Source organism: Leuciscus leuciscus (assembly GCF_965113295.1).
Source record: "Leuciscus leuciscus genome assembly, chromosome: 22".
Lineage (NCBI taxonomy): Eukaryota > Metazoa > Chordata > Actinopteri > Cypriniformes > Leuciscidae > Leuciscus > Leuciscus leuciscus.
Window position 1 is genome coordinate 24,837,440 of NC_138746.1, and position 27,089 is coordinate 24,864,528.

General features: G+C 36.8%; 4 protein-coding genes across 4 annotated transcripts; 2 read left to right on the forward strand and 2 right to left on the reverse strand.

Annotated features, from left to right (window-relative positions):
- On the forward strand, window positions 1-10,834 carry hps1 (HPS1 biogenesis of lysosomal organelles complex 3 subunit 1). The gene is made up of 18 exons (XM_082154474.1): window positions 1-156; window positions 685-806; window positions 896-1,030; window positions 1,648-1,790; window positions 1,944-2,052; window positions 2,135-2,295; window positions 2,402-2,501; window positions 2,593-2,662; window positions 3,035-3,090; window positions 5,569-5,724; window positions 5,899-6,078; window positions 7,096-7,172; window positions 7,267-7,398; window positions 7,470-7,534; window positions 7,646-7,791; window positions 8,569-8,682; window positions 8,774-8,856; window positions 9,576-10,834. The coding sequence occupies exons 2-18, from the start codon at window positions 690-692 to the stop codon at window positions 9,736-9,738; spliced, it is 2,007 nt and encodes a 668-aa protein (XP_082010600.1). The 5' UTR covers window positions 1-156; window positions 685-689; the 3' UTR covers window positions 9,739-10,834.
- st3gal7 (ST3 beta-galactoside alpha-2,3-sialyltransferase 7) lies at window positions 9,941-15,068 on the reverse strand. The gene is made up of 7 exons (XM_082154519.1): window positions 14,475-15,068; window positions 14,186-14,344; window positions 13,909-14,029; window positions 12,369-12,694; window positions 12,074-12,260; window positions 11,677-11,817; window positions 9,941-11,354 (listed from the first exon to the last, which is right to left on the reverse strand). Exons 2-7 carry the CDS (start codon window positions 14,317-14,319, stop codon window positions 11,118-11,120), a joined length of 1,146 nt encoding a protein of 381 aa, XP_082010645.1. The 5' UTR covers window positions 14,320-14,344; window positions 14,475-15,068; the 3' UTR covers window positions 9,941-11,117.
- Window positions 12,572-21,260, forward strand: ankrd2 (ankyrin repeat domain 2 (stretch responsive muscle)). The gene is made up of 10 exons (XM_082154530.1): window positions 12,572-12,699; window positions 17,071-17,316; window positions 17,438-17,545; window positions 18,690-18,818; window positions 18,964-19,068; window positions 20,044-20,142; window positions 20,221-20,319; window positions 20,423-20,521; window positions 20,614-20,712; window positions 20,801-21,260. The coding sequence occupies exons 2-10, from the start codon at window positions 17,248-17,250 to the stop codon at window positions 20,897-20,899; spliced, it is 906 nt and encodes a 301-aa protein (XP_082010656.1). The 5' UTR covers window positions 12,572-12,699; window positions 17,071-17,247; the 3' UTR covers window positions 20,900-21,260.
- morn4 (MORN repeat containing 4) lies at window positions 21,258-26,027 on the reverse strand. The gene is made up of 5 exons (XM_082154565.1): window positions 25,871-26,027; window positions 25,406-25,484; window positions 24,664-24,778; window positions 24,435-24,544; window positions 21,258-23,567 (listed from the first exon to the last, which is right to left on the reverse strand). The coding sequence occupies exons 2-5, from the start codon at window positions 25,470-25,472 to the stop codon at window positions 23,419-23,421; spliced, it is 441 nt and encodes a 146-aa protein (XP_082010691.1). The 5' UTR covers window positions 25,473-25,484; window positions 25,871-26,027; the 3' UTR covers window positions 21,258-23,418.
- Between the last annotated feature and the right edge of the window lie 1,062 nt (window positions 26,028-27,089).

The following is a 27,089-nucleotide window of genomic DNA, read 5'->3' on the forward strand; positions in this document are numbered from 1 at the left end:
TCGAGCGCGCGCACACACACACACACACATCACGGAAGCGCTGCTGCAGTTTAGTGTAATCTGTCAAACTGTTTGTTGTGCTGTGTGATTATTGAACTGGCTCAGGATTTCGGGCGCAATGATACTCTTCTGTTCTAGATGCGAACACCTAAAATTGTAAGTTTACTTTGTTGATACGTAAACTGGTTAAGTTAGAAGTTTAGTGCAAAAAGTTTTCTCTTGAACTTGATATGTTTTTCCAGCTAAGTTAAGTTAGTTTCATTCTGGAGGAACTGAGAGGTTTGGGCTTCTGCTGCACAAGAGTATCATCCTATTGGGTGTTGTGTACTCGTTAACTTGTTTGCATTCTGTTGTATTGTTTTGTTTTGTATTGTATTGTATTTTAACAATTACTACTACTGAACAGTTTAAGGAAGCTGCATGGTTTCTTAAAGATTGTCTTTGAGTTCTTTGTTGGTGTCTTACAGAAGCGTTTATCCCGTTAGAAGTAATACAGGCCCTATAGGATTTTTCTTTTCTTCTGTTTTGTTGGAATTACAAATGATTAGGACTGTAAATTATGATTTTCTTGAATAGTTGCATTAAGAGGTTTATGAAAGACTGAGATTAATACGAAGCCATGTTAGAGTTATGCACAGTGTGAATAATATGAACTATTCTTCTAATAACTGCATTTGTGTTCAGATAAAATGAAGTGTCTACTGGTGGCCAACGAGAGCGCAGAGGTTTTGTTCTACTGGACTGACAACGAGTTCGAGCAGCGGATTCAGGATCAGTATGTGGTTTCCCAGGAGGAAGGACAACGAGTGAGAATTAATGCTGTTTGACATTTTATGTTAAAATAAATTTTATGCATAAGACATTATTAATATTATTATTTTGTATGTGTTCTTAGCTGCCTGCTTTTGAAGACAGCATCAACACTCTCTTCGCACCCATCATCATCTCCTGTAGCACCATGGTGGACCGACTCGGGGACAATTACACCTCCTTCAACACCGAAAACAATCATATCTATGTTCTGCATCAGGTAATCCACAGCAGAATGAATGTATCATCTGATCTAACACTAATAAAAAAAAATATATATATTTTAATATAGATGTTTTAAGGGATGCACCTATGTATTGGCCAAAAATGAAAAGCCATTATTGTTTAAAAACAGCCGATGATCAGGGCGGATTATATCTCTGTCAATCAAAAGGAGACAGAAAAACAAATCAGACTGCAACTCGTACTGTGTGTGAAGAGAATCTCTCGTGTTGAATTTAGGTCTGTCAAAGTTACCGCTTTTTAACAGTAAAAAGTAGCGACATTAAAGCAGACGCTATTTGAGTTAGTTGCCTTTCTATCAGCTCGAACCACTCTGACCATTCTCCTAGGCATCAACCAGGCATTTTCGCCCACAAAACTACCTCTCACTGAACATTTTCTCTTTTTCTGATCATTCTCTGTAAACCCTAGAGTATTGGTTGTGTGTGAAAATCCCAATAGCTCAGGAAGTTTCTGAAATACTCAAACCAGCCCGTCTGGCACTAAAAACCATGCCACGTTCAAAGTCACTTAAATCACCTTTCTTCCTCTTTCAAGAAATTCTATGTATTTTTCCAGTTCTCATGCCACATACTTGTGCTTTCTATCATGCAGTTTGAGGAATGTCTATACATCGCTGTGAATGGAGATGGAGATGAGACCGAAGAGGATTTGAAGAGAAAGATCTATGTGATGAAGAAACTCACAGAAATCATGTTTGGGATGGTGACGCTCAGCGGGGCCCTCTTGAGGAAAGAGTGAGAACTGCACTTTGTTCAACATCACATCAACATATTTCATATTGTAGATTAGTATAACTAGTCTCATTGCATTTCACTTCATATTTTTAAACCCGCACAAACGAAAGGATTTTTAACGGACTCTTTCATATATTCAAATGTATTTGTCAGATTGCGCCCTCAAGAGACTGAGCAAAGGAACCGGTTATGGAAGAAGCTACAAAGCCTCCTGGAAACGTACAGCCGCTTACGAGAGCACGACCAAAGCTTTTTAGTGGAGGTGTGTGTGCAAGTGCTGTTTTTATTAGTTGTATGCTAGGTTTAGCTTTAGTTCACACATGACGAGTTCTCTGTGTGTTCAGGCTGTGGAAAGGTTGATCCACCCGACCCTTTGTGAGCAGTGCATCGAGTTTCTGGAGCGTCGGCTGGTGCAGCAGATCAACAGTAACATGGACAGAGCAGGCGAGGAGGTGCTGCACGCTTTCATACTGGTGCACACCAAACTCCTGGCCTTCTACTCCAGGTACAGCAAACGCTGGTGGAGAAGATGATGTTTTGACCACAAAATAAATTAGAAGGAAGCTATAGAGAACTTTGAAATAATCTCAGATTTCTAACTTTGTGTGCAGTCGAAATGCCAGCAGTCTAAACCCCTCTGATCTCCTGGCTCTGATCATCCTTGTGCAGGATCTCTACCCCAGCAAAATCGACCAAGATGACACTCCTGAGGTTTGATATGTCTTGTTTTTGATATCGCTTGTTGATACCTCACAGTGTTTTATTTTGCATTGTGCCCTGACAGTATTTTCTGTATATTTAGGAGTTAGAGAGCAGTTCAGTTCCTGATGTATTCTACACACCAGAGCCCTCTCCTCCTGAACGGGAATCAGGTGAAAGAAATGAGTAGACTTTCATAGACTTTCCCCTGGTTTCACAGACAGGGCTTCAGACTAGTCCTAGACTAAAATGTAAGTCTGAGCTGTTTCCACTGAAATAAACTTGCACTGACTGATCTTAAAAATATATCAGTGCCTTTTTAGTTTTAAGATGCACATCGGTAATGTTTTTTTCTAAGCATGTTTATAAAAATTACTTAAATGTCCTAATTGATCTATGGTCTAATCCTGGCTTAGTCTAAGCCCTGTCTGTGAAACCGGGCCTCAGTGTGTAATGCAATGACATTCAGACATGTTCGCTAAAGTTTTTAAATGCACCAAGTGTTGTATAAATACAAGCTGCATATTTGTGTTTTTAATGCATAGTCCGACCAAGAGGTGACAGTCCTCCTGTCTTCCAGTTTGTAGATCCTGATGTTCAGGTGAGCTATTTCTTCCTGTCCATCTCTGCTGCCCTAAAAGTATGATCTAATGTAATATGATCTCATTTGTATATTCATGGATACCCGTATAGTAAATGAAGGAAGCGTGTAGAGTTACATTCAAGCTAATTTAAAGGAGAACTCCGGTGAATTTTTAAGTTAATCTTGATCGTTTTACCTTTGTGAGTACTGTCTATAGAAAAAAAAAACGAACCGGATCGGTGCTTGCAACGCGGAGCTGTTACAGTTAATGCCCAGAGCTCCCATTCAGCTAAAACGGCAGTTATGGGGGCATTAACCTAAATAGTGTCTTTGTGCCTCTTAACAGACACAAAATGCAATTAAAATGTCTGTCCAACATGATCAGGGCCCTTACATGACAACAAGATGCGTTTAGCAACTTAGCCATTGTTTAAACTCACCTAAATAGTGTTTTAGACGGCTAGCTGTAGTCTCGCGCTGAAGTCCCGTGGGAACTCAGTTGTAGCCGGAAAAAGTGCGCGTGATTTTTATTTTTTTTTCCCAAACCACTTCAGGGGAAATCCCGCCCTGCAGCTGATTCTAAAGTTTTCATTGGTCATGTCAATCGTCACTGTAACCTAAACCAATTAAATCAGCTGCAGGGCGGGATTTCCGCTGAAGTGGTTTGGGGAAAAACATCGCGCACATAGTGCAGGTGGGAGGAGCGTCGTGTTCCGGCTACAACTGAGTTCCCACGGGACTTCAGCGCGAGACTACAGCTAGCCGTCTAAAACACTATTTAGGTGAGTTTAAACAATGGCTAAGTTGCTAAACGCATCTTGTTGTCATGTAAGGGCCCTGTTCATGTTGGACAGACATTTTAATTGCATTTTGTGTCTGTTAAAGGTATAGCGGAGGATCTTTCCAAATTTTAGATAAGACCCGCCCTCTCCACTTTTTGAAAAGTTTGATTGATTCACCAGAATGATTGACAATTAGGAGGACCAATAGTATAGGTTACCCACCAGGAAGTAAAACATCCTCCGCTATACCTTTAAGAGGCACAAAGACACTATTTAGGTTAATGCCCCCATAACTGCCGTTTTAGCTGAATGGGAGCTCTGGGCATTAACTGTAACAGCTCCGCGTTGCAAGCACCGATTCGGTTCGGTTTTTTTTCTATAGACAGTACTCACAAAGGTAAAACGATCAAGATTAACTTAAAAATTCACCGGAGTTCTCCTTTAAGGCATGAATAATTTTTTTGACTGGAATTTTTTTTTTTATATGCCAATTTTGGTGATCAAAAATGAGTTTTAAGAGCTAAAGTATTGACTACAGGGGGACTTTAAATGATTTTTTGCAAGAATTTTTCATCAAGGATGCATTCAAAAATAAGAGTAAAGGCATTTATAATGTTAGAAAAGATTTCTATTTTGAATAAATGCTGTTCTTTAAACTTTCTTTAAACTTTACACATTTCATTAAGCAGCACAACCCTTTTCTACTACTACTAATAATAATAATAAGAATAATTTGTTGAATAAAATCTTTTCTTGAACACCAAATCAGAATATTAGAATGATATCTAAAGGATGTTTAAGAGAGAGAATGTTGTTAAAAGGATGAAAAACATTTTATAAAATATAAATTAAATATAATATTTAAAATATAAACATATTTATGTTTATATGTATGTGTGTGTGTGTGTGTTCCCCAGCTGTATATAATATTATATAATATTATATAATATTTTTAACCCTTAAAGAATGACAATATATAGGCGATATGACAATCGAAATAGGTACTGCAGTCGAATTCAAAATATCGGAGATCGTCGTTTCTCCCGCCCCCTCCTCCTCTGACTGGACGGCGCTCACTCGGGTTGCCAGTTTGAGCACACGCAACAGCAATGAGCGCAATGGACAATGAAAATTGGCAACGTGCAGTATCACAGACCAAAACAATAACAAACATTCCAGCCTGGAAACGCACATTTCAAAGTAAAATAACTGGCTGTAGAAGTGTTTTTCAGAGAAACGAGTATGTGAACTTAGCATGTTTCCTCAATATATGCAAACATTATGGTATTTTTATGATTTAGTAGAGTGAATAGTAGAGCTACATACAGCACCTTTAAAACTTTCTTTTGAACTTTCTATTTATCAAAGAATCCTGAAAAGTTTCCACAAAAAAAAAAAAAAAAAATAGTTTTCAACTTTGATAAAAATAATAAATGTTTCTTGAGCATCAAATTAGCATATTAGAATGATTTCTGAAGGATCATGTGACACTGAAGACTGGAGTAATGATGCTGAAAATTCATTACAAATTACATTTTAAAATATATTCAAATAGAAAACAGTTGTTCTAAAATGTTAAATTTGCACAATTACTGTTTTACTGTATTTTTGGTGAACATAATGATCTTCTTTTAAAAACATAAATCTTACTGACCCCAAACTTTTGAACGGTAGTGTATGATATAAACATTTTCGCATATTCTTATGATTTTAGATGGCTGAGGACAGTCTGAAAACTCTTGAAGTTCCAACCCCTGACCCCTCAGCCCCCTTCAGAGTATTCCTGGAAGCCAAAGAGTGTCCCATGATGCCTCACTCCATGTATTGCCTGTCTCTCTGGCCTGGAATCACGCTAGTGTTGCTCACCAAGGTGATCATGCATTCTGTATATTATCAGACCTATTATTACATTATTAGACATATTTATTCTACTCTTTTCAAATAAGCACATGTGTATAGACAATGATCATACTGAATAACATGATCATGTAGGGTTTAAACAGACATGTAAAGTTCCCTGCTAATTTGTCTTGCTTCTCAATAGATCCCCAACAGTCATATGGCAATATCTATTTACTACTTTCTGGAAGCCTTTGTGAAGCTGGAGAAGAGGTTGTGTGAGGGGCATGAAGGGTCGGCGGCCACACGGGGTCAGCCCTCTGTCCAGGAGCAGCGGGGCAGACTGGAGAAGTTAGTCAAAGCCTGGGCCAGCATGGACATTCAGGTCAGTGTGGACAACCCAACCGAGCACACACTCTTAATCCTTTGCACACTGTCAGATCCACTTTACAATGTGCTTTCATTAGGACAATCTTTTGCTAAAATGTTTTATTTTATTTTATTAAAACGAAAACAACTACACTTTAAATTGGTTTATTATTATAATCATTATAAAAAAATAAAAGGTGAATATGTTTTGTTTTTTTACACTACCATTCAAAAGTTTGGGATTGATATGATGTTTTTGAAATAAGTCTCTTATACTTACCAAGGCTATATTTATTCGATCAGAAATACAGTCAATACAGTAATATTGTGAAATATTATTACACATTTATTTGAATATATTTTAAAATGTCATTTATACCTGTGATGGCTAAGCTGAATTCTCAACATCATTACTCCAGTCTTCAGGGTCACATGATCCTTCAGAAATCATTCTAATATGCTGATATGCTGCTCAAGAAACATTTCTTATTATTATCAATGTTGAAAACAGTTGTGCTGCTTAATATTTTTGTGGAAACTGTGATCGTATTAATTCTATGAGTTGAAAATTCAAAAGCACAGAATTTCTTTGAAATATATTTTTTATTTGTAACAAAGTAAAAGTATTTGCTGTCACGTTTGATCAGCTTAATGCATTCTTCTTAAAATAAACTTTCCGACCCCAAACTTATGAATGGAAATGTATGCTCTGCACTAAAATACAACGTTGATTAGAATATTGTTATTTGAGCAATCTATTCATTGTTGTGTCATTTTCAAATCTAATGTCTTTTTTTGTCCTACTGGAGACATTTGCACACTAAAATGTATATTGAAATTCATGTAAATCTATCAATTCCAAGAATTGCCACCTCGCATTTAAAAAAATAAATAAAATTGTATACATATACAAGAAATGCATATTTGAAGATTTATCCAGTATTCAAGAACAACTGGAAAGGTCTTGGAAATTTATTGACCAGAAATAGTGGAGTGTTGGTGCTATAATAGCATGTTTTCTTTATGTGTTCAGACTTCCCATCTTCAAAATGTGTGGACCGATTTTAAGAGCAAGGCCTTCACCAGATCTGGATCTGGATTCACAAGGGAGTGAGTGCTGTTTTTGTTATTAACAAACTGAAAAACGGTCTTTTCTGTAGTGGATGTGGCTTAATTCGCTCATTTGACGTTTTATGTGTTGCAGTTTGCTGCCCTCTTGTCGAAACATGAAGACTCAGTTGTGTAGTGTGTACAGGCAGTTTTTTGCAGCTGAATGCATGGCCAGCAGTCAGCGATTGGCTCCTCATCTGCAAGAACGAGCTCTGAACATGGTCCAGTATGTATGAACAGACACTTCTAAAGTACTCATTTTGAATCACTTTTAACTGTCTTTCACATTTGTTGCAGAGAGAAGTTGATGGACTGGAAGGATTTTCTGCTGGTGAAAAGCAAAAGAAATATCACAATGGTGTCATATCCTTTTTTTAAGATTGAGTCTTTTGGTTTGACGTGATCAGTAGTTGCCAGGAAGGCATTTATCTAGCATTCAATCTTCTTCTGTTGAGACTTTAACCACGCTCTCACATACCTGGAAGAGTTTCCTGGTCTCGTCCACTTTATCTACGTGGATCGTTCAAGTGGTCAAATGATAGCGCCTTCCCTAAATGTGACGGATATCACCGTCTCTGAGCTCGGAAAGGGACCTCTAGCTGACTTCATAAAGAACAAGGTGTTTTTGTGTGTCTAGCCCATCATGCACTGTCTCAAATCGTGAAATGTTTTAGTATAAGTAAATGTAGCTGTTTGTTTCTATGTATTGTTATATCAGCACATATAAATGAAATTGATTAAATATTCTTCAGTTGAGATACAGAATGTTGTCAAAAGCTGAACATTTTTCATAAAATCAAAATTAAATTATATATAGAATAAAAACAAATGTTTTATATATATATATATATATATATATATATATATATATATATATATATATACTCCCCCTAAATATAAGTATATAGATATAAATCTGTTTACTTACCCTTTTAAGGAAATTTTTCATTAAGTTTTTTTAATATACATTACAATAAAAAAATAAAAAAATTACTTATAGTTTTATTTTACACATTAAATTGATCAGTGACAGTAAAGTAATTTATAATGTTACGAAATATTTCTATTTAAAATAAATGCTGTTCTTTTGAACTTTCTATTCATTAAGAAACCGTGCTACATTTTTAAGCTGCCGAACTGTTTTTAATAATAATAATAATAGGAAATATTTCTTGAGCAGCAAATCAGCATGATTTCTGAAGGATCATGTGACTTAATACTGGAGTAAATTACATTTTAAAATAGAAAAGTTATTTGTAAAAAATATTTCATAGTATTTCTGTTTTTTTGCTGTACTTTTAATTCAAATCTCACAATCCTAAACGTTACTGTATATTATATAACAATACTGAATTAGTTACTGATGATATACTAATCTCATCATGAATCTGTGCAGGTTTGGAGTCTTGTGGCGACAACACGGCGATACTTACACAAGGGTTACGCCACCGTCACACTCCGAGATGGAGATTACTTCTACTGTTACTTTTTGTGGTTTGAAAATGAAACGGTAAATATAAGCTTGCATCTTCTTTACATTTACTATAACACATATAATGAAAGTTATATGTGGTGATCAGGTTTAAATTTTGTTTTGACAGGGTTACAAACTGGAAGTGATAGATATACCCAGTTTCCCAGATGACACCGCTCCAATAGGAATGCTCACCTGTGATTATTACAAGTAAGACAGAAACAAGGACATCACTTGCAGTTTGAAGCATATTTCATTCAGAATGATTTGACAACACCTTGTCTAAGAGCTTAAAGTGCCCCTATTCTGCTCTTTCAGATATTACCTTTCACACAGTGTGTAGTATAGCATTATATAATAATATATTATTCTGAACTGTCATCAGTAATTCCAGTCTCACTTCCTACATGAACCTATGAAGGTTTGTAACAGATTAGCGTAATGTCACCCTATGGTCTTCATTGGCTGCCACGAACAACGTCTAGTTTGACTCGTCCTCAAACACTGCGGTTGTATCTGAGGCCTGGAAGAGTTTGGTTCTTGTTGTGCTGAGGAAGACCTGGAGATGAACCCTTTCACCCACTTTGATAAAAGATGTGAAGCTGCAATTTTATACTATTAGAAAACTCAAGTGTTTTTTTTTTTTACCTTGGATGCTTGTAAACCTATTGTAGGAGACCTCAAAAATAAAATTAGGAATCTTTAAAATAGTATAATAGGGGCATTTTAAAACAGGTCAGTTTGAAGGTTATTGTACATAATTATTCTATTTAAAAGTAGCCATGTACGATTCTTACGACTCTGCTAGAGGTTTCTGTTGTGTTCTCAGTGGTTGCTACAGTGTTTTTGATGGTTTCTAGATCATTGCCAGGTGATAGGAAGCTGAACTTTCTTTAACACATGTCTATTCTGTTCTGACTGTGTCATAGGAAACTGCTGCGGTATTACAGCAAAAGACATCAGAATGAAGTGGTGAAGTGTTATGAACTGCTGACTGTGCATCTGGGTGTAATCCCCAATGAATATATTCTTCAGCACTGCAGTCAGCTGGCCCGCAAGCTGTGGGAGCCCACCCGTATCCCGCTCCTGTGACGGCCCTCAGAGTCAGAGGAATACTGCATGCTCCATGCAGCCGTGCTCTTTCTTCTGTTGCTGCATGAGCTATAATCTATATGGAGAGTTTTCTGTACTTCTTATTTCAGTTCAGGTAACTGCAGAAAATATTGTGCCGGGAAACTAAACATTGCATTTCTCGTGCTTCTAATCAGCTGAATGGGTGCAAGTGAACAGTGAGAAACAGACATTCTTAAGGTGCTCGTAATACAGAAACGTCTCTGTTATTTAGCAATTTTATTTGTGAAACCAGGACCAAATATTATAGGAAACACTCTTTTTTTTTTCTTTTTTTTTTTAAGTCAAGTCACCTTTATTTATATAGTGCTTTATACAATACAGATTGTTTCAAAGCAGCTTTACAGTGATAACAGGAAAATGATTCAGTGAAACAGTTCATTTCGGCTCTACTGCAGCTCTTAAAGTAAATGGTGTCGTTGTTTAGCTGAAGTTAGTTCAGTGTTAATACAGTTCCGTTGTAAAGATAATCAATTATTAATTTGCTTTGGAGATGCTTTGAAGGGAGGGTGGGATCGTATGCGTTCAAAGCCAACTTGCTATTGCTAACCTCTCTGAAATTGCCAACCCTACCTTTTAATGAATCAACAAATTAGTAATTTTGTACATTTAGTAAAAATGTTGTTTAATGGTTGTAAAGTTAAAGCTGAAATACACAAATCTAATTCTTAAAAAGGAGAATAACAATTTATTTATCCTGCCATCAAAAATATCCATTGTATTGCTATAGCAGATGATTTCTCTCCTTCCATAATGTCAGCACTTTTTGAACTGTTATTAATGATCATGAATGTGTTGTAACAAAATATTCCCTATTTAAATTTGAGCTCAGAGATTACGTTAAAGACGAAGTACATTGATAAGGAAAGTGTGTTTGCTTTATGTTTTAAAGATATAATGCGATATTTTACAGGACCGATGATCACACTCAAACACGAATCTGTCGTTTATTTTTGGATACAGTATTGTTTGGATATATGTAATGTTCTGTTAAAAAAATGTTTTTACACTATGTAATCAGTGTTTCCAAGATAAATAAATATGAAATAATAATTTATCTGAATAAATCTTTTGTCATCTTTAATAAAGCTATATTTAAATGTGTATTATAGTAGCTTTGGTTTTAATTTTAGTAGTCATTTTCACTTGTTTTAAGTGCATTTGTTTGTATATTATGTTATATGGTAATGTCTGTCGTATTTCACCCCAAAATTACACAATTTAGTACATTTTGCCCTGAAATTTATAAGATCGATCCTATTGTCTTCCAACAGGTCTGTTTCTGTTGTTTGTTATCTCTTTTAACTTCTACATGTAGCTTTTTCAGAGTCTCTGCCTCATCACAATGCCCCGGTGAGGTCTCGCACCGCTCTGGCTTTAACCAGCTCCCGCAGTAAGATGGTCTCAGCGCTGACATCGTGAACCACCTGTGCCCTCATGGCGTCCATGCGGAGAGACCCATAGTAATGCAGCAGAGCTCCAGGGTGCTGAAGGTCGTATCCAAATCCAGCTAAACTCACCTCATCACACACCTGCAGGGCCAGAACTATTGCCGTTATACCCAGGGTCGGCACCATCTAACAAACAGAATATAAAACTGACTTCAGTTAACAATACTAGCGGCAGAACATTGAGTTGGAGTCTCGTTCCGCAAGGGCACTTTTCATTTAATTAGAAAAGAATTTATAACGTGACATTTGCCCTGCAATCAGCATATTAAAATAATTTCTGAAGGATCATGTGACACTAAAGACTGGAGTAAAGATGCTGAAAATGTAGCTTTGCATCACAGGAATAAATTACATTTTACATTTCTTTTTGCATATATATTTATAGAGAGAGATAAAAGTAAAGAGAAGTAAAAGTTTTGAGTTTGTACAATTGAAAATCAGTTCTGACCTTTTTCTGTTGCTCTGCATAGGTTTGCAGGACTCGTCCTGTCCTGTACATGATTTCAGGATTCAGGATGCGAATATTTTCTGGCTGAAGAGGTATCGTGTCTATTACATGCTTCCAGAACCACAATTTAGACCACCAACTCTTCAAAAAGACAGGGACAGACATTGACTCCTTGGACCACACTGTTCATGTAAACAATTAGGCTAAATGTAGGTCATTTCTGTTATCTTTAAGGCTATAGCACACCTAAGAGATGACAAAAACATTTCATATTTACAGTCCCTCTGTTTCACAAAAAATGATGACTCATCCTGCACTCAAAGGTGTAAATCTTTGTCCAACAAAATGCTCTCTAGAATGAGAATGTCCCTCCTGAAAACTTTCTAACATTACTCACCAAAGGTTCCTTGGTTACTACAGAGATGAGCCATGCTATATCCAAGCTCTTGAACGCAACCAAAGCCACCATTTCAGTATTCTCGTATTCATGTGACAGGGTAGGAGCCCCTTCTGGATAAATGAGCCGAATGGTAGTTCTAGAGCCAACGTCTCTCTCAAATCCAAATACTGGAGCATTGTTCACTCTGTAAGTATAAAGATTAAAATATTAATATCGATACAATTACTTCAGGCAAGTTAATATTCATCGACACTGTAACACCTCACCCATATGTGTTTGTTAATGAACTAACCTAATGATAATGTTGTACTGGTCTATATGAGGTCCAAGATTTTTGCCACGTAAACTGCCACCGCTTCCGACCACCACGCATCTCCTGCACGTCTCTGCGCCAGCAGGAACACCAGTATAAGGCAAAGCTTTCAGGGCCTGTGCCACCATCTCCTCACTACCCAGCAGACCCAGAGGAGGAGGCAGTGCCCAGACCTGTGTGCTGTTCTCCAGGAACACGGGGATCTTCAGCAGCCCAGCAGGAGCAGGCAGCGTCATCACCCTCTCCACACTCCAGCCACTGCGACATGACCGAGACAGCAGAGCCGCTGACTGATTCAGCAGAGCCTGAGGTGTGTACAAGTGAGCCTTCAGACACCTGACCACAACGTGAGTGGAAAATAATACTCATTGCAGTTGCAGAGATGCATATCGGTTAGTACTTGTTGTACCTTCTACCTTATTATACATAATTATAGTATGTTATTTATTTGCATATACACTACTGTTTAAAAGTTTGTAATGAATTAAGATTAAATTAAGAAATAATTGTATTTATTAAGAATAAATTGTATTATGGTTTGCACAGAAATGTTAAGCAGCACAACCGTTTTCAACATTGCTAATAATAAGAAATATTTTCGAGCACCAAATCAGAATATTAGAATGAAGGATCTGGTTATGCTAAAGGATCATGTGATACAATAAAAAATAAAAATGTGTCATGGTTTCACAAACCAAATCAGAATTTTAGAATGAAGGGTGTGATGGATCATGTGACATGAAGACTGAAAATTTAGCATGCCATCAATAGAATTAATTACATTTTAAAATTATTTTAATATTGCACAACATTTACTATGTATTTTTGATCAAATAAATGCCTTGATGAGCATTAAAGACTTCTTTCAAAACTTTTTTTTTTTTTTTAAATCTGACCGACCCCAAACTTTTGAACTTTGTGTATATTTATTTATATGACAAAATTTGTGATTTATGTATTTATTGATTGATTCATAATTTACTGAAATATTATTACAGCACTATAATCCTCTATAACCCTAAAATAAGCATTTTAATATAAATTATAATAATTATTTTAAATTAATGAACATGTTTACAATATCAAGGGGGTTATTTATTTATTTTTTAAACTTGTAGAGATAATCTTTTGGGGGGTTTGAATAATTATATGTGAACTCCACATGGATTATTTGAATCATCTTAAGCCTGTAGTAAACTCACAGTTGAATAGGCCTAGTTTCACAGACAGGGCTTAGATTAAGCCAAGATTAGGCCTTAGTTTAATTTGGACATTTAAGCAGCTGTTATAAATGTGCCTTAGAAAAATAAACATTACTGGTGTGAATCTTGAGACAAAATAATGGCCCTGACATATTTTAAGATATGTCAGTGCAAGTTGCTTTCAGTTAAAACAGCTCAAACATGCACTGTAGTCTGGGACTAGTTTAAGTCTTGTCTGTGGAACCAGGGGCAAGTCAAGTCACAGATCCTGCAAATTGGCGCACATCTCATTATTCATACGGTGAAACAGTGAATACCAGAGTTTCAGCAGAACTGTCATTAGTCCAGGTGGGCTCTGGCGTTGGCAGATACGCAGGAACCAGAAGTGCAGAGTAACAGCTCAACAACAGAACAATGCTTAAAATGAAGTTGTTCCTCCTGAAATCATAAAACAGCAGACTTATGGTGTTTTAAAAGCTCATGCTAGGTGTGCTTCATTGGTTTTAATGGAATGCGTCTCTAAATCTCCAGTGAAGTGTGTGAATGGCAAGCATGTTTCGGTGGTGTCACAGTGCTTATCTCGCTCAAACCCACCGGCTGAGGAACAGTTCCCTGGACTCTGCCCTGTGGTGTTGGGTGGTCGGGCTCTCCAAGCTGCTGGCTTCCGGTAACAGAGGAACGCTGTCTTCATCATTATCATTAACACTCAAGTGTTTCAGTGTCACCATTTTTCCTGTCAGTTCCCAACTACACCTGTTAGTCATGAAATACTAATTAAAACAGGAGTCATACTTTGCTTGCATCTTCTTTAGAGTCAATATTATACAGCCTTCATTCACAGCACATTTGAATACGTTATGCCTTTGTAAATGTTGTTTCTTACCTCTTATTTCAGGTGCTGTCTTCTTCTTTCAGGTGTAGAGATAGAAACATGTCTGTGCTGTATTGAATTTGAGCTGCGCTTTTGTCCCTTTCTTCCGCTGCTGTGTTGTGTGTGTGTGTGTGTGTGTGTGTGTGTTTTGTGTCAGTCTGATCCCTCCTCACAGTTAATCATTCACCTGTCTGAGAGGCTTCGCATTGTATATCTACTGTTTAAACAGCCACACACTGCCCTTTTTGGAAAATGTTTGATACCATACCTAACATCAGCATTTCAAAAGTCCTTTAGACAGCATGTTCAGCTATAAATCTTAATAACTAAACATAAGTGCACAGACTTTATTGGCTTTTCTTTCTCAGAGTTAAAGCATGACTTTTCTGCTCAATCTTAGTTTTAATTTGTTTGTTACCAGGGTATTTATGTCAAAGAAATCTGTGGGAACTCGATGAAGTGAAAAAACTTGTTTTGAGGCCTAAAAGGTTTGAGAGAGTTGGAAATGGGATCAGTGTTGAAGCATGTATGTTTTTGTTTGATTTATTTATCATTTTGTATAATTAATCTCTCTAAATTAACCTATCGATACGCAAACCTATCGACTACACCAAGTCAGGGTCAGTTATATTTTTTAAATGCTTTGTGTCTCCTTTGTGTCTTCTTTGTGTCTGTCTTTTGTCTCCTTTGTGCTCTCATTTGCTCAAAAATAAATAATATTGTGAATATTATTACAATAATTGTTTTCTATTTGAATGTTTCAAAATGTAAATTATTCCTGTGACGGCAAAGCGGAATATTTAACAGTTATTACTCAAGTCTTCAGTGTCACATGATCCTTCAGAAATCATTCTAATATTATGATTTGCTGCTCATGAAACACTTATTATTATTATTATTATCAATGTTGAAAACAGTTGAGCTGCTTAATATTTTTTGTGGAAACTGTGATGCATTTTGGGTGATTCTTTAATGAATAAAAAATTCAAAGGAACAGCATTTATTTAAAATAGAAATCTTTTGTAACAATGTAAAAGTATCTTTAAAGTCCCCATAAAATCTAAATTGAAGTTTATTTGGCTTTTAGCATCAATATGTTAGCCTTACTGTTATCTATAAGCTAGTGTGCTCCATAACAATGACACAATTTGCATTCAGAAGATATACGCATTCAAAATGTATAGTCTCTCACTTCCACCAATATGGATCAATGATAAATAGACGCTGAAGCTGCAGCTAAAATTGGTCACATTTACTATTTTCTACATGGTGAATGGCACATAGTGCACTGGATAGGGAACGATTCAGTGTAAATATGCTTTCCATTGGGGCGAATGAAGTCTGGTTTCTGCATAGAATTCTATATTGTAAAGTGATATGGAGGAGAAACGGTTAGAGATTAGGAGGAAACTGCGGCTTTACCGAGCTCAACGGCCCTAGCCGAGCTGTGATATAAACTAAACACTATTGGCTATTTTAAAAAGGGGAGGAGCTGTTCGATGTGTTCCGCCCTGACTTCCTGTTTCAGTGGAAATTACGTCAACACACAGAATAATGCTGCGCGTTTCAAGGCACTTCAGTAGGCCTTTAATTTCACTTTTCATAAATTGAATGCATCCCCCAAGTGTTTATTTATTTCAAAAAGAAAAACTGAAAACTTACTGCCCCCAAAAAAACAATATCTGGGACAAAAAACTAAACAATCAGGATCTCAGTTAAGCTGATAGCACTATACAGCATTTAAACATGAGTAAAGAAAACATTATAAATGGCAGCATTTCTTTATTGTGTCATAACAAAAAAGACTTGATTTGATTATTAGATTAAATATAATTAAGTATTTGCAGCAGTAAATCTTTATTTGCTTTATAATAAAAAAAAAATAAAACTAAAAAAACTACTGCTTAAAGTTTAGAAAAAAGCCTGGGGAAAGTACTGGGGAATTACTAAATTCAATAAACTTAGCAGAATTGTAATTTTTAATTAGTTTTAAGCAGATATTTGAACAGTTATTGTAAATTTTTAGTTCTTTTCCAATAAATATTTCAATCATATTTAAGTTAGGGGTGACTCCTGACATTTAACGACTGGTCAGTTGAAGGACTTGAACAGCATGACTGCATTATGAAATCAAACAAACCATTAGAAGTATTTACACATGATTATTTGCTGTTGCTCAATGTTTGGTTCAGTTGTTTTATTTGTCAAATGATGATGGTTTTATTGAAAATTTCAACTTGATCTCACCTTTACAACCATTTGCATCTGTTCTTCCTTCAAACACAACCTGCATATCACAAACACTTAATCATAAGAAGACATTTGTGTGCATTCGTGCGAATGTACAACTAACAGCATGTTCCAGAATGCCGTCCCGTGATTGGACATTGCGTGTTAACAGGCGTTCTTTGAAACTAGGAGGCATTTACGAGGTATCACTTGACACTAATGAACCACTTATAAATAACATAATCTCCAAAACAGGGTGTTTATTGGGTCGTGATTCTTGTAAAACTGGACTCCCATAGTGTGGCAGAGGGCAGGCCTCTGGAGGTGGACGGCACCGAACAAACGGTGAGCTCATGTTGCGTATTTGTGTGTGATCCAGCTCCTGTCCACAGCTGTCACACCGGGCCTGACGTGGCTTTACATTCCTGCTGTGAGCTATAAGACCAGTTCACATCTCAGTCCAGCAGGTCTGCTATTAACGGTGGGATTTTTACACGATTATTTGTGAAAGTTTGCGACTTGAAAACACTTCTTTTTATACTTTTCTTCCCTTATAATGGACGAGAGCATCCTATGGGTGACAGCTGTGGTTGATAGAAGAGCAGCCCTTGATAAACGGGACAAGGTACAGTCTAATGAAAAGAATTAATTTCTCATTTTGATCATTTATTATGTATTTTATTTGTAATAAGTCTGGGAAGTACCTGTCTGAGAAAGTTTGTTTGTCTTCTATTGAAATTGTTTAGAAGCGTCAAGCTCGGGCACGAAAGTTGGGGATTTTGGTCGTGGATGAACCTTCTGTGGGGGCAGAACAGGGAAATGAATGTGTCAATCAAAGAGTTGCAAACATTCAGGTGAGTGGGGAACAAAATCGCAGCAGAGATCAAAATTTGGACTGTTAATGAAAAGATGAAAATTGTACCAGTCTGAGATAAACTTTTATACTTGAAGCATAATCGATATCTCCAATAAAGTCGTGTTATTCAGCCGTGTTATTTATCCTTCCTATAGTCTTCATGTGAAGCTCAAACAGTCAAAAATGGCACTAACAACGGCAAGGTCATGGGATCGATTTCCAGGGAATGCATGAATTTAACTGAATATTTAGCTTTAAAGTCGCTTTGAATAAAAGCGTCTGCCAAATGTGTAAATGTAAAGTTATGTTGGTTGTAGGAAATTACCTTGAGTTCTTAACTCTGGTTCTCGAAGTCCACTTTCCTGCAGAGTTTATCTCCAACTTTGATCAAACTCACCTGCCTCAAACTCAAAGCCACCATATATGGCTGCGTCCTATTCAGAGACAGCATCCTTCGAAGGCCGATTGTGTCACCGCGGCGCGACGAAGGCTGTCCCGATTTGAAGGGTCCTTCAAATGCGGCCTAAGTGCGTCCTTTCCCATGAAATGAAGGACACAACAAATGAATCCTTCGCGGCCTTGCCTACCCCAGAATTTATTGTGCGCCAGTGGCGACAGGATGTTCTTGGAGAGAAATTGCCTAATTACACTTTCAAACATAAGTATTGGGTTTCAACTTACTCAAATATCTAATGATACAAATGTTTAAAAAAAAAACTTTAAAGCAGTTCAAATGCTGACACATCTTACTAAGATGCGATTTATATATATAGTTTATACTTTTCTATATACAGAGATGGAACATGGTGAACATATTTAGACATTTTGTGAACTCTTTGGTTTTCAGACAGTTTAATATAACTTTGAAAAAAAAGTCTAGTACAAACGTTACAGCCACTCTTTAACGGCAGCTGTCACAGTTTCTAGGTGACAAGAACAATCCTCTGTAGGCTAGACCGACCCATTTCATTTTAGTCCCATGTACTAATTATATCAAAATTTGGCATCTCATATCAGTTTGACTAGATTTTCACAATCCTGTCAATTAAAAACCATATGAGCCAATTTTATTGTAAGAATACTGCATGTGCTGTGCAGACCAGGATCAGTCAGTGATGAAGAGAAGTTCATTTTTCATACAGGCAGAGGAACATGTGAGGCGTGTGATCGTTGATCTGGGGGTTGCAGAGAATATTATTGAGCTGCGAATGAAGAACAAGAAGAACAAGAACAAGGTCGCAGCTTCCAAAGGCCTAATGGATGTTCCTATGGTGAGGGAAACCAATCTGTCTTTCTTGTCTTTAATATTGTTATGTGCATTTGAGTTGCATATAAGTATTATTTAAGTATTATTATTTTTATTTTTTTTATTTTTTTAGTGTTTAACCATTGAAATTTGTCTCTGGTGTTTGTCAGGGACTTGTTGAACCAGAGGAGTTTTTAAAAGCAGCAGCTCAGGGAAAGATGGAAGTAGTGGAGAAGTTTCTGGAAGATGGAGGAGATCCAAACACCTGTGATGAGGTGCTGTATGTCTGAAATGACATGCTCTCTTCAGTGTTGTTTTAGTATCAGTGAGATACTATTATAGTTTTTTTTATTAGCTTTTATTTTAATTCAAGTCAAAGCTTTAGTGCTAAAACAATACATAAAATGCATTACCATTCTGATACATCGACTTGTAGACGAGCCTGTATGAATGAGTGGAGGCCGAGCTCATTTGCATATTTATGGTCCGCATATAGGAAATGAAGCAAGGGTGTAGAGTTACATTCAAGCTATTTTAAGGCATGAATGAATTTTTTTCACAGGAAAAAACTTTTAAATATGTCATTTTGGAGATCAAAGATGAGTTTTAAGGGCTCAAATTTGTGGCCTAATGGTTAGAGAGTTGGACTTGTAACCCGAAGGTTGCGGGTTCAAGTCTCATTCGGCAGGAAATGTAATTGGGGGGAGTGAATGAACAGTGCTCTCTTCCACTTTCTTTCATTACTAACAACTGAGATGCCCTTGAGCAGGACACCTCACCCCCAATCGCTCCCCGGATGCCGCAACAAAAATGCCTGCCCACTGCCCCGGGTGTGTGTTCACAGTGTGTGTGTGTTCAAAAACTCACCGCTGTGAGCGTGCACTTGGATGGATAAAATGCAGAGCAAAAATTCCGGGTATGGGACACTATACTTGGCTACATGTCACGTCACTCAACTACTGACTATAAAAAAGGTGATTCGCCAGAGGTTGTGGCCAACCAGAGGCGTGATCCATGTCAACCTTGCTCGCTCATTGTGACAACCTACCTCATACACACGTCAAAGTAGTCGGAGCAACTTTTTAAAAATGTTGTATTGGCAATTATAGCTAAAAAAAAGTTTCAGTTAAGATTTATCTTGATTCAAGTAACACATTTTTATTTGATGGTTTTAGTTTTAGTTGCCTATAATAACGCTGGTTCTCTGACTCTATGATGACTCCGTTGCTCACACAACTGTTTTGTCTTAGTTCAGAAAAACAGCACTTCATCGGGCTGCTCTGGAAAATCATGCTAAAATAGTGGAAAAATTGCTGGACAAAGAAGCTGATATCAACTTTAAAGACAGGGTGAGATCATTAAAAATGTTTATTAAGTCAATTCATTGTTCCAATGGTGTTGATTTGCTTTTATTGTCCGTGGTTTAGCTGGATTGCAGGGCTGTACATTGGGCTTGCAGAGGTGGAAGTCTCTCAGCGCTGAAAGTTCTTCAGGACAGGGGAGCTGATATCAACGTCAGAGACAAAGTAATAATGTTTTACTGGAAGACAAAAATACTGTACAGTATAAAAAATAAGCTGTCGCAAGTATGCATAATATGGTAAAATCGTATTGCTCCCTCCCATACAGCTGCTTAGCTCACCTTTACATGTGGCCACACGGACTGGTCACAGCGACGTGGTCCAGCATCTTCTAGCCTGTGGAATCAATATTAATGCCAAAGATTGGGTAACAGATGAATAATTCATGAGGAAAACACAAAAAGTATATGGATCATGCAAATTAAAAGTCAGTTTAAACATTTCATTTCTCTTTTAAAGGAAGGAGACACAGCTCTACATGATGCTGTCAGATTAAATCGATATAAAATTGTAAAACTCCTCATACTGGCTGGAGCCGATATGCAGATCAAGAATGCCGTAAGATCATGCTGGATGAGAAAAAAAAAATCTGATAAAATATAATGTATACAGCTGGATATATAAGCACTTCATTTGTTTGTTTCAGGAGGGCATTACAGCCACTGAACAGGTGAAGCAATGGCAGTTTGACACTAAGGAGACACTGGAGAAACTGGATCAGATGAGGGAGGTTGGTCTGGCCTGACGGACACATGGAGATGCGTTGGATTCATTAGAGTCACTGTGAACAGGTGCACGGCTGAGAACAACAACACCTCTGCCTGAGTAACTATTTGTTCCCCCAAAAATGAAAATTCTCTCATCATTTTCTCACCCTCATGTTGCTCCAAACCTGTATGAATTTCATTCTTCTGTTGAACACAAAGGAAGATATTTTGAAGAATGTCAAAATATCTATATTTTGATATTTTGTATTAATATTTTGTTAATATAAATATTAATAATGATTTTAATATAAATATTAAAATATTATTTGATATAAATATTTTGAAGAATTAATCGCATCTACACACACTCACATGCATACATACATACAGTATATATCTATATATACTGTATAATGTATATGTATACTGTATGTATATGTGCATGTGAGTGTGTGTAGATGCGATTAGTCTCGATTTGACAGCACTATATATACTAACATGTAACTTAAGATTGTGTGGTTAAGAAGTGGTTGATGATTATATTGTAAATGCCAGGATGGTTGGCACTATATATCATTTTTGTATGGACAATTTGAATAGTAGTTTCTGAAATGAAAAAATGCATGTGCAACATTTTATTTGACTTTTGCATAATTAAGTTTCATATGAAACATATTTAATGTTCTAGTTTTGTCAATGGCTTATTGTGCCAGTACATGTTCATTGCTGTGCATAGTTTCCTGATGCATCAGATGACACCGCTTCGGGTGGAGGAAACTGATATGGCACATACGTCATCTGTGCTTTATTATATAATGACAATTCGACAGACAGAGACTAAAAGCAAACATTGAATATTTGATTAATATATGATTATTTATGAATAAACAGTCCAGCTTTTTTGCTTTGTAGTTAGTTACTCATTGTGTTTTGCTGCTGTATTAGAGATGTAATCCATGGCCTGGCTCATCCAGTTCCCAAACTGATCTCTTGGCCTGGCGTCATGAGGGGTTTCCCTGTGTCACTGGCAGCCTCGCCGATAGAAACAACACAGTGTGCCTGTGAATCATTTGTTTAAAACGCTCAGTTGTTCTATGATTAGAAAGCTTTTAGTCACACACTGCAGTGATTTCAGTTAGCGCTTGAGACATGGAATAACAGGTTACATGTTTAAATATAAAAGGTTACGTATGCTTTCAAATCGCTCTCGCGGTTCTATGATGTCATACTTCGATTGGTCGAGCGCAGCGCCACATGAAGTCGAACACACCTAATGAATTCTGAAGGGTCATGTGACTCTGAAGACCGGAGTCATGGCTGATGAAAATTCAGCTGTAATTAATTACATTTTAAAATATATTCAAATGGAAAACAGTTATTTTGGGTTTTAATAATATTTCCGAATATTACCATTTGCATTTTGTACTGCGTGAAATAAATGCAGCCTTGGTGAACATATTTCTTTCAGAAACTTTTGAACAGTAGTTTATGTAACAGTCTCATATAAATGATTGTCCTTCATAAGATTTGAATATACTATGGCAGAATATGCATAAAATAAAATAAAATAAAAAATGCAGCAGAATGAAGATTAGGTGACTCTTTTCTGACTTTTATTTCACTTTATTTTTCATGTCAGTCTTGATTCTCTGCTCAAATAAATAAATAACAGTGCAAAATTCTTTTTGGTGTCAGTATATTTTAGATGATAGTGACTAAGGCTTCTGTCTGACACTGCGGATGATGGGAACAGTGAACCATTAGCAGTCAGTTCGGAAAATAAAGTGTAAACACCTAAATCAGTCATCAAACATTTGAAGTGAATCTGCCCAATCCATTTTAAATAATTTCAAGTAGTTTTATGTGATGTACATGAGCAGTACAACTAAAACCATTATTTCACAATATCTAATGTGTTAGTAAATCATATATACTCATTTTAAATGAGTGAAATTAACAAATAAATAAAAAATTAAGACAAGTAGCTGAAACCTTTCCCTCACCACTGTTGCACATCGGTAACAAGAAGGATTTTAATCCAGCAATACTGACATTTAATGCAATAACTAAGGCAAATGTGCAATAAAGACAATATTGATTTGTAACACAAACAGCTACAATATTAAAGATAAAGTCAAACATACTGTAAGTGATACAATCGCAGAAGCAGACTGACAAAGGCAAATTAAGTTCATTTACCATATTGACCACATTTCCGTGCCTGCAGAGCCTCTGATGGTGACTTGAGTTTATCCGTGCCTCCATAACAAAAGTCCATCATTTTGTGATGTTTTAAGCCACAGAGGAAACCAAGGCAGAGCAACAATGTGAGTGAAATAGAGACGTGAGGAATGGAAACGCTTTCATCCGTCCCTGAGGGTTTGATGGGTCTCACATTTAGTTTGAGCTCCGTTGTGTGGTGAAGGCAGAGATCACCCCTGAACGCAGATCCACAATCAGATTTGCTCGTTTTACTAGTGACTGTACAGTCCGTAATGTACTCGGGGGGGGGGGGGGGTGGCCTGAGTTAGGGGGTGCTCTCACTGAGGTCAGTTTGTCATACAGAGAGGCTGCGGGCAGTGGATGCTGAGTTCTTGGCTCTCTGCACCACAGCCTGACACTTTTCACGTTTCAGAAGCTTGTTGTTCTCAAACACTCCCTCGTTCCGCGGAGCACCATGGGAACCGTCCGGGAAAGTCAGCAGTCCTATGGAAATAAGACCACATTTATCCATGCTATAAATCTAAACAAACACAGGCACGTTCGAAAGCTGTAAAATGACTGTAAACCTACTAGGGGTGTAACGATACCCTCATGTCACGATACGATACATATCACGATACTGAACTCACGATACGATATTATTGCGATACTCCAAGACATAGGCTATGGTAACAGGTTAACAAAAAATGTACTGTTGATTAAAATGATACATTTGGTATTACGTTGTGGGTGTAAATGAATAGGTTTGGACTTGGTGCTGGTAACCCAATGCACAGGACAATGGTGACACCAGAATAAAAATATTCATGATTCTGAAGCTGAAAATACGATGTAAGCAACGAATATGCTTACACTCTGTCACTGACTAGATATCTTTAAAGGCCACTTTTTACTGGTAACATAAGATATTTGGCTTAATTAGGACCCACAAATATTTCCCTATTGCATTATTATACATTATATATAGTAGTTTAATGTAGTAATGACACTAAAACTCTGTGAACTTAAAAAAAAAATTACATTTCATTTCGGATGTAATATACACAATACAGATTGTCACTAGTATCCACAATACATATTGTTGCATTTTTGTATTGCGATATATTGTGACACAATATATTGTTACACCCCTTAAATCCTGAACGCATCACTGCACTGCGCATGTGTGCAAGAAAATGTTGAATCCGATTGAGAAAAAAAGTCTGATTCAAGCATTTACATGCTTAATTTTTTCCTGTTGATTGGATTATTTCAGGTCACCACTATCAATCCAATAGGAATTTCATTCGGATCGAGCTCAGCCTTCCTATAGTAAAAGTATCTATTGTAAAATTAAAGTGGAATATTTACCATGTCCTTCTACACGGCCACTTTTGAATTCCCCTTCAAATTTCATCCCGTCAAACCTGCTGAAGATTCCGACGCCTTGGAATTTTCCCTGGGCAAATTCACCCTCGTACCTGTTGTTAAGAAACGGTGTTGTTTTCCATGTAACTAGTCTTGCAGTATCACTGGCAATGTGCTCATCTCAGTTTAAGTAGGTACGCATCAAAATTAATCTGATCACACGGTCACTCACCTGGATCCATCGGGAAAGACTAACACCCCTGATCCGTGGAACAGGCCATTCTCAAAGTGACCTTTATAACAAGTGCCATCAGCAAACTTCAGCTCGCCCTTACCGTGCCTCCGACCTGAACAGAAAACACATCCCTTCATACCCAATATACTAATTCTATGGACCACCACCCTTTCTACATGTTATGACAGAAATAAACCCTTTTTTTTTTTTATGTTTCACATCTGTGTCCCTTGTCAGCACTGTCAGATAAACAGTACAACACTGAAATCAATCATGCTTACATTTTCTGTCTTAATTATTGTATGTCATCCAACACCCAAATTATACATAAAAAAGACAATTTCCATCATTTTAAGTTAGTCGGTAGCTGACAATAGAATAATGTAAGAGTTGTCAATACTGTTAGGCCTAAGTATAGAATAGAATTTTTAGATAGATATATATATATAGAATCATGTTCATATCTCACGGAGATGACCCACATAAGAATAATCCAAAATAATTCCATAATACATATCCTATTCATTTTGAATATAGTCTTTATTATGATGTAATTATGAATAAATTATGGAACAGCACAAATGGAACATAAAAAAATTTAATTGTTCTTTTGACAAATAGAAAATTAAGTATAATGAATAAAAGTACAGCATTTGAAACACGTGACGACCTATCCCATTTATGAAAAAGAAATGTCCTGAGGATTCAAAAGTAATGCAAAGTGTAAGAAAATGCTTGCCTTCCTTCCATTCTCCGGTATATTCTTCTCCACTGGAATAAGTGAAGGAGCCCCTGGTTAATGTCATACCTCCACCAAACTGCAGACAAAACAAATGAATATTAAGAATATTAATTAATATTATATAATCAATAGATGATAAACAGAGGTAGACCAAACCAATTATTTCATATATTTATGTATAATAAAATAATGAATAGGACATCACCTATGCCCACACACAAACCTACAGTAGCTATTGTGTGCCGTATAATGCTCGGTCTAATAAAGTATAACCCAAGCTAGTTCACTTTCACCCAGCACTGTATAATTAATAGTGTAACGCATCATTAACACTGAAAACGTTCAAACATTTACGGACTGAAATAAAGCAGCGGCGGCGATGACGTCACCCCGCCTCTTATTCGCAGCCCATGTAAACCCGCGCGCTGTGTACTCATTTCATTAGAGGGAGATTTCATTTACCTGTAATGTTTCTGTGCAGTCTCAAAAGCATGAAACCCTTCGCTTTGTTCAGCGGATCCGTGGAGAAAGAATCGGGTTCTGGCTTGCAGCAGTCGCCGGTCTTACGGTTCCTCTCTCTGAATCTCTCTCCCCTCGAAGATCTCGCGTTGTTTTACTGTGTGCTTTTCTCAGCGGTGGATGTGGAATGAGCGCTGATTGGCTGATCAATGGCTGGGAATGTGGTCTGTGAAGTGATATGGACTCCTCAGTGTTGTTTACTAAGGCATGTGTCACTGTTACTACTTCTCATTTTAGGGTTAGTTATTTTGAACAAACCACTTTTTTGACTCGAGGCAGTAATTAGCCATCCAGAACACCCTGGCAACCGCTTAGCAACACCCTGGCAACCGCTTAGCAACAACCTGTCAACCACAACATCGAGAAGGTGACATGAATTGTAAATCTAGTTTATATTTTGATATAAGTAGCAGTATCTTATGCTTATGTAATAAAAGAAAAAAGACGTTTGAGAAACATATTTGACAAACTCAAATATGTCCAAGGGGCCAGTAAACAGTTTCAACTTCCTGAAAGTCTTATTTGTTTGTCATTGAGCGGAATATTTTGAGGTATATGCTGTATAAAGTCGTAGTGTTGGCAGGAATTTACATTTCATGATATTAGCCCATGGTATAGCTAGTTTAATTTACCATTCTGTGACCTGTGTTTGCTACATAGGTGGCTAAGACATTTCATTTATTAGATTAGTAAGCAATTTGAGCAAGAAATTGCCCTGGAAGTACCATTTGTTAACAAGACACTGCTAAAAGATGAATTACAGTTACAGCACCTTCCCCAATCCTTTTTGGCATTTGAATGAACACATTATTTGGTGCTTAATGAACCTCTTTTTAGTGAGGACTAGCACAGTTGTTTAATTATTTGTCTAAGGATCTTGATCCTCACAGTTAACATTTTCTCAGAGTGGATTCAATTTTTGCACAAGCACATACTGTGTAGGTTTAAAGATTACACACTATATATAGAACTGTACCTTATATCGATTAGCGGGGCATGTTGGGTAAGTTGTCACAGTTTGCTATTTATTGACTGATTCAAGACTTTTATTGAAACATTAAATATTTTATTTTCTGTAAAATTACTGTATATTTTTGTTCAATAATAATTTTTCTTTTTTATTATGTATTTTGAGAGAATTTTGTTACTAATTAATATAAAT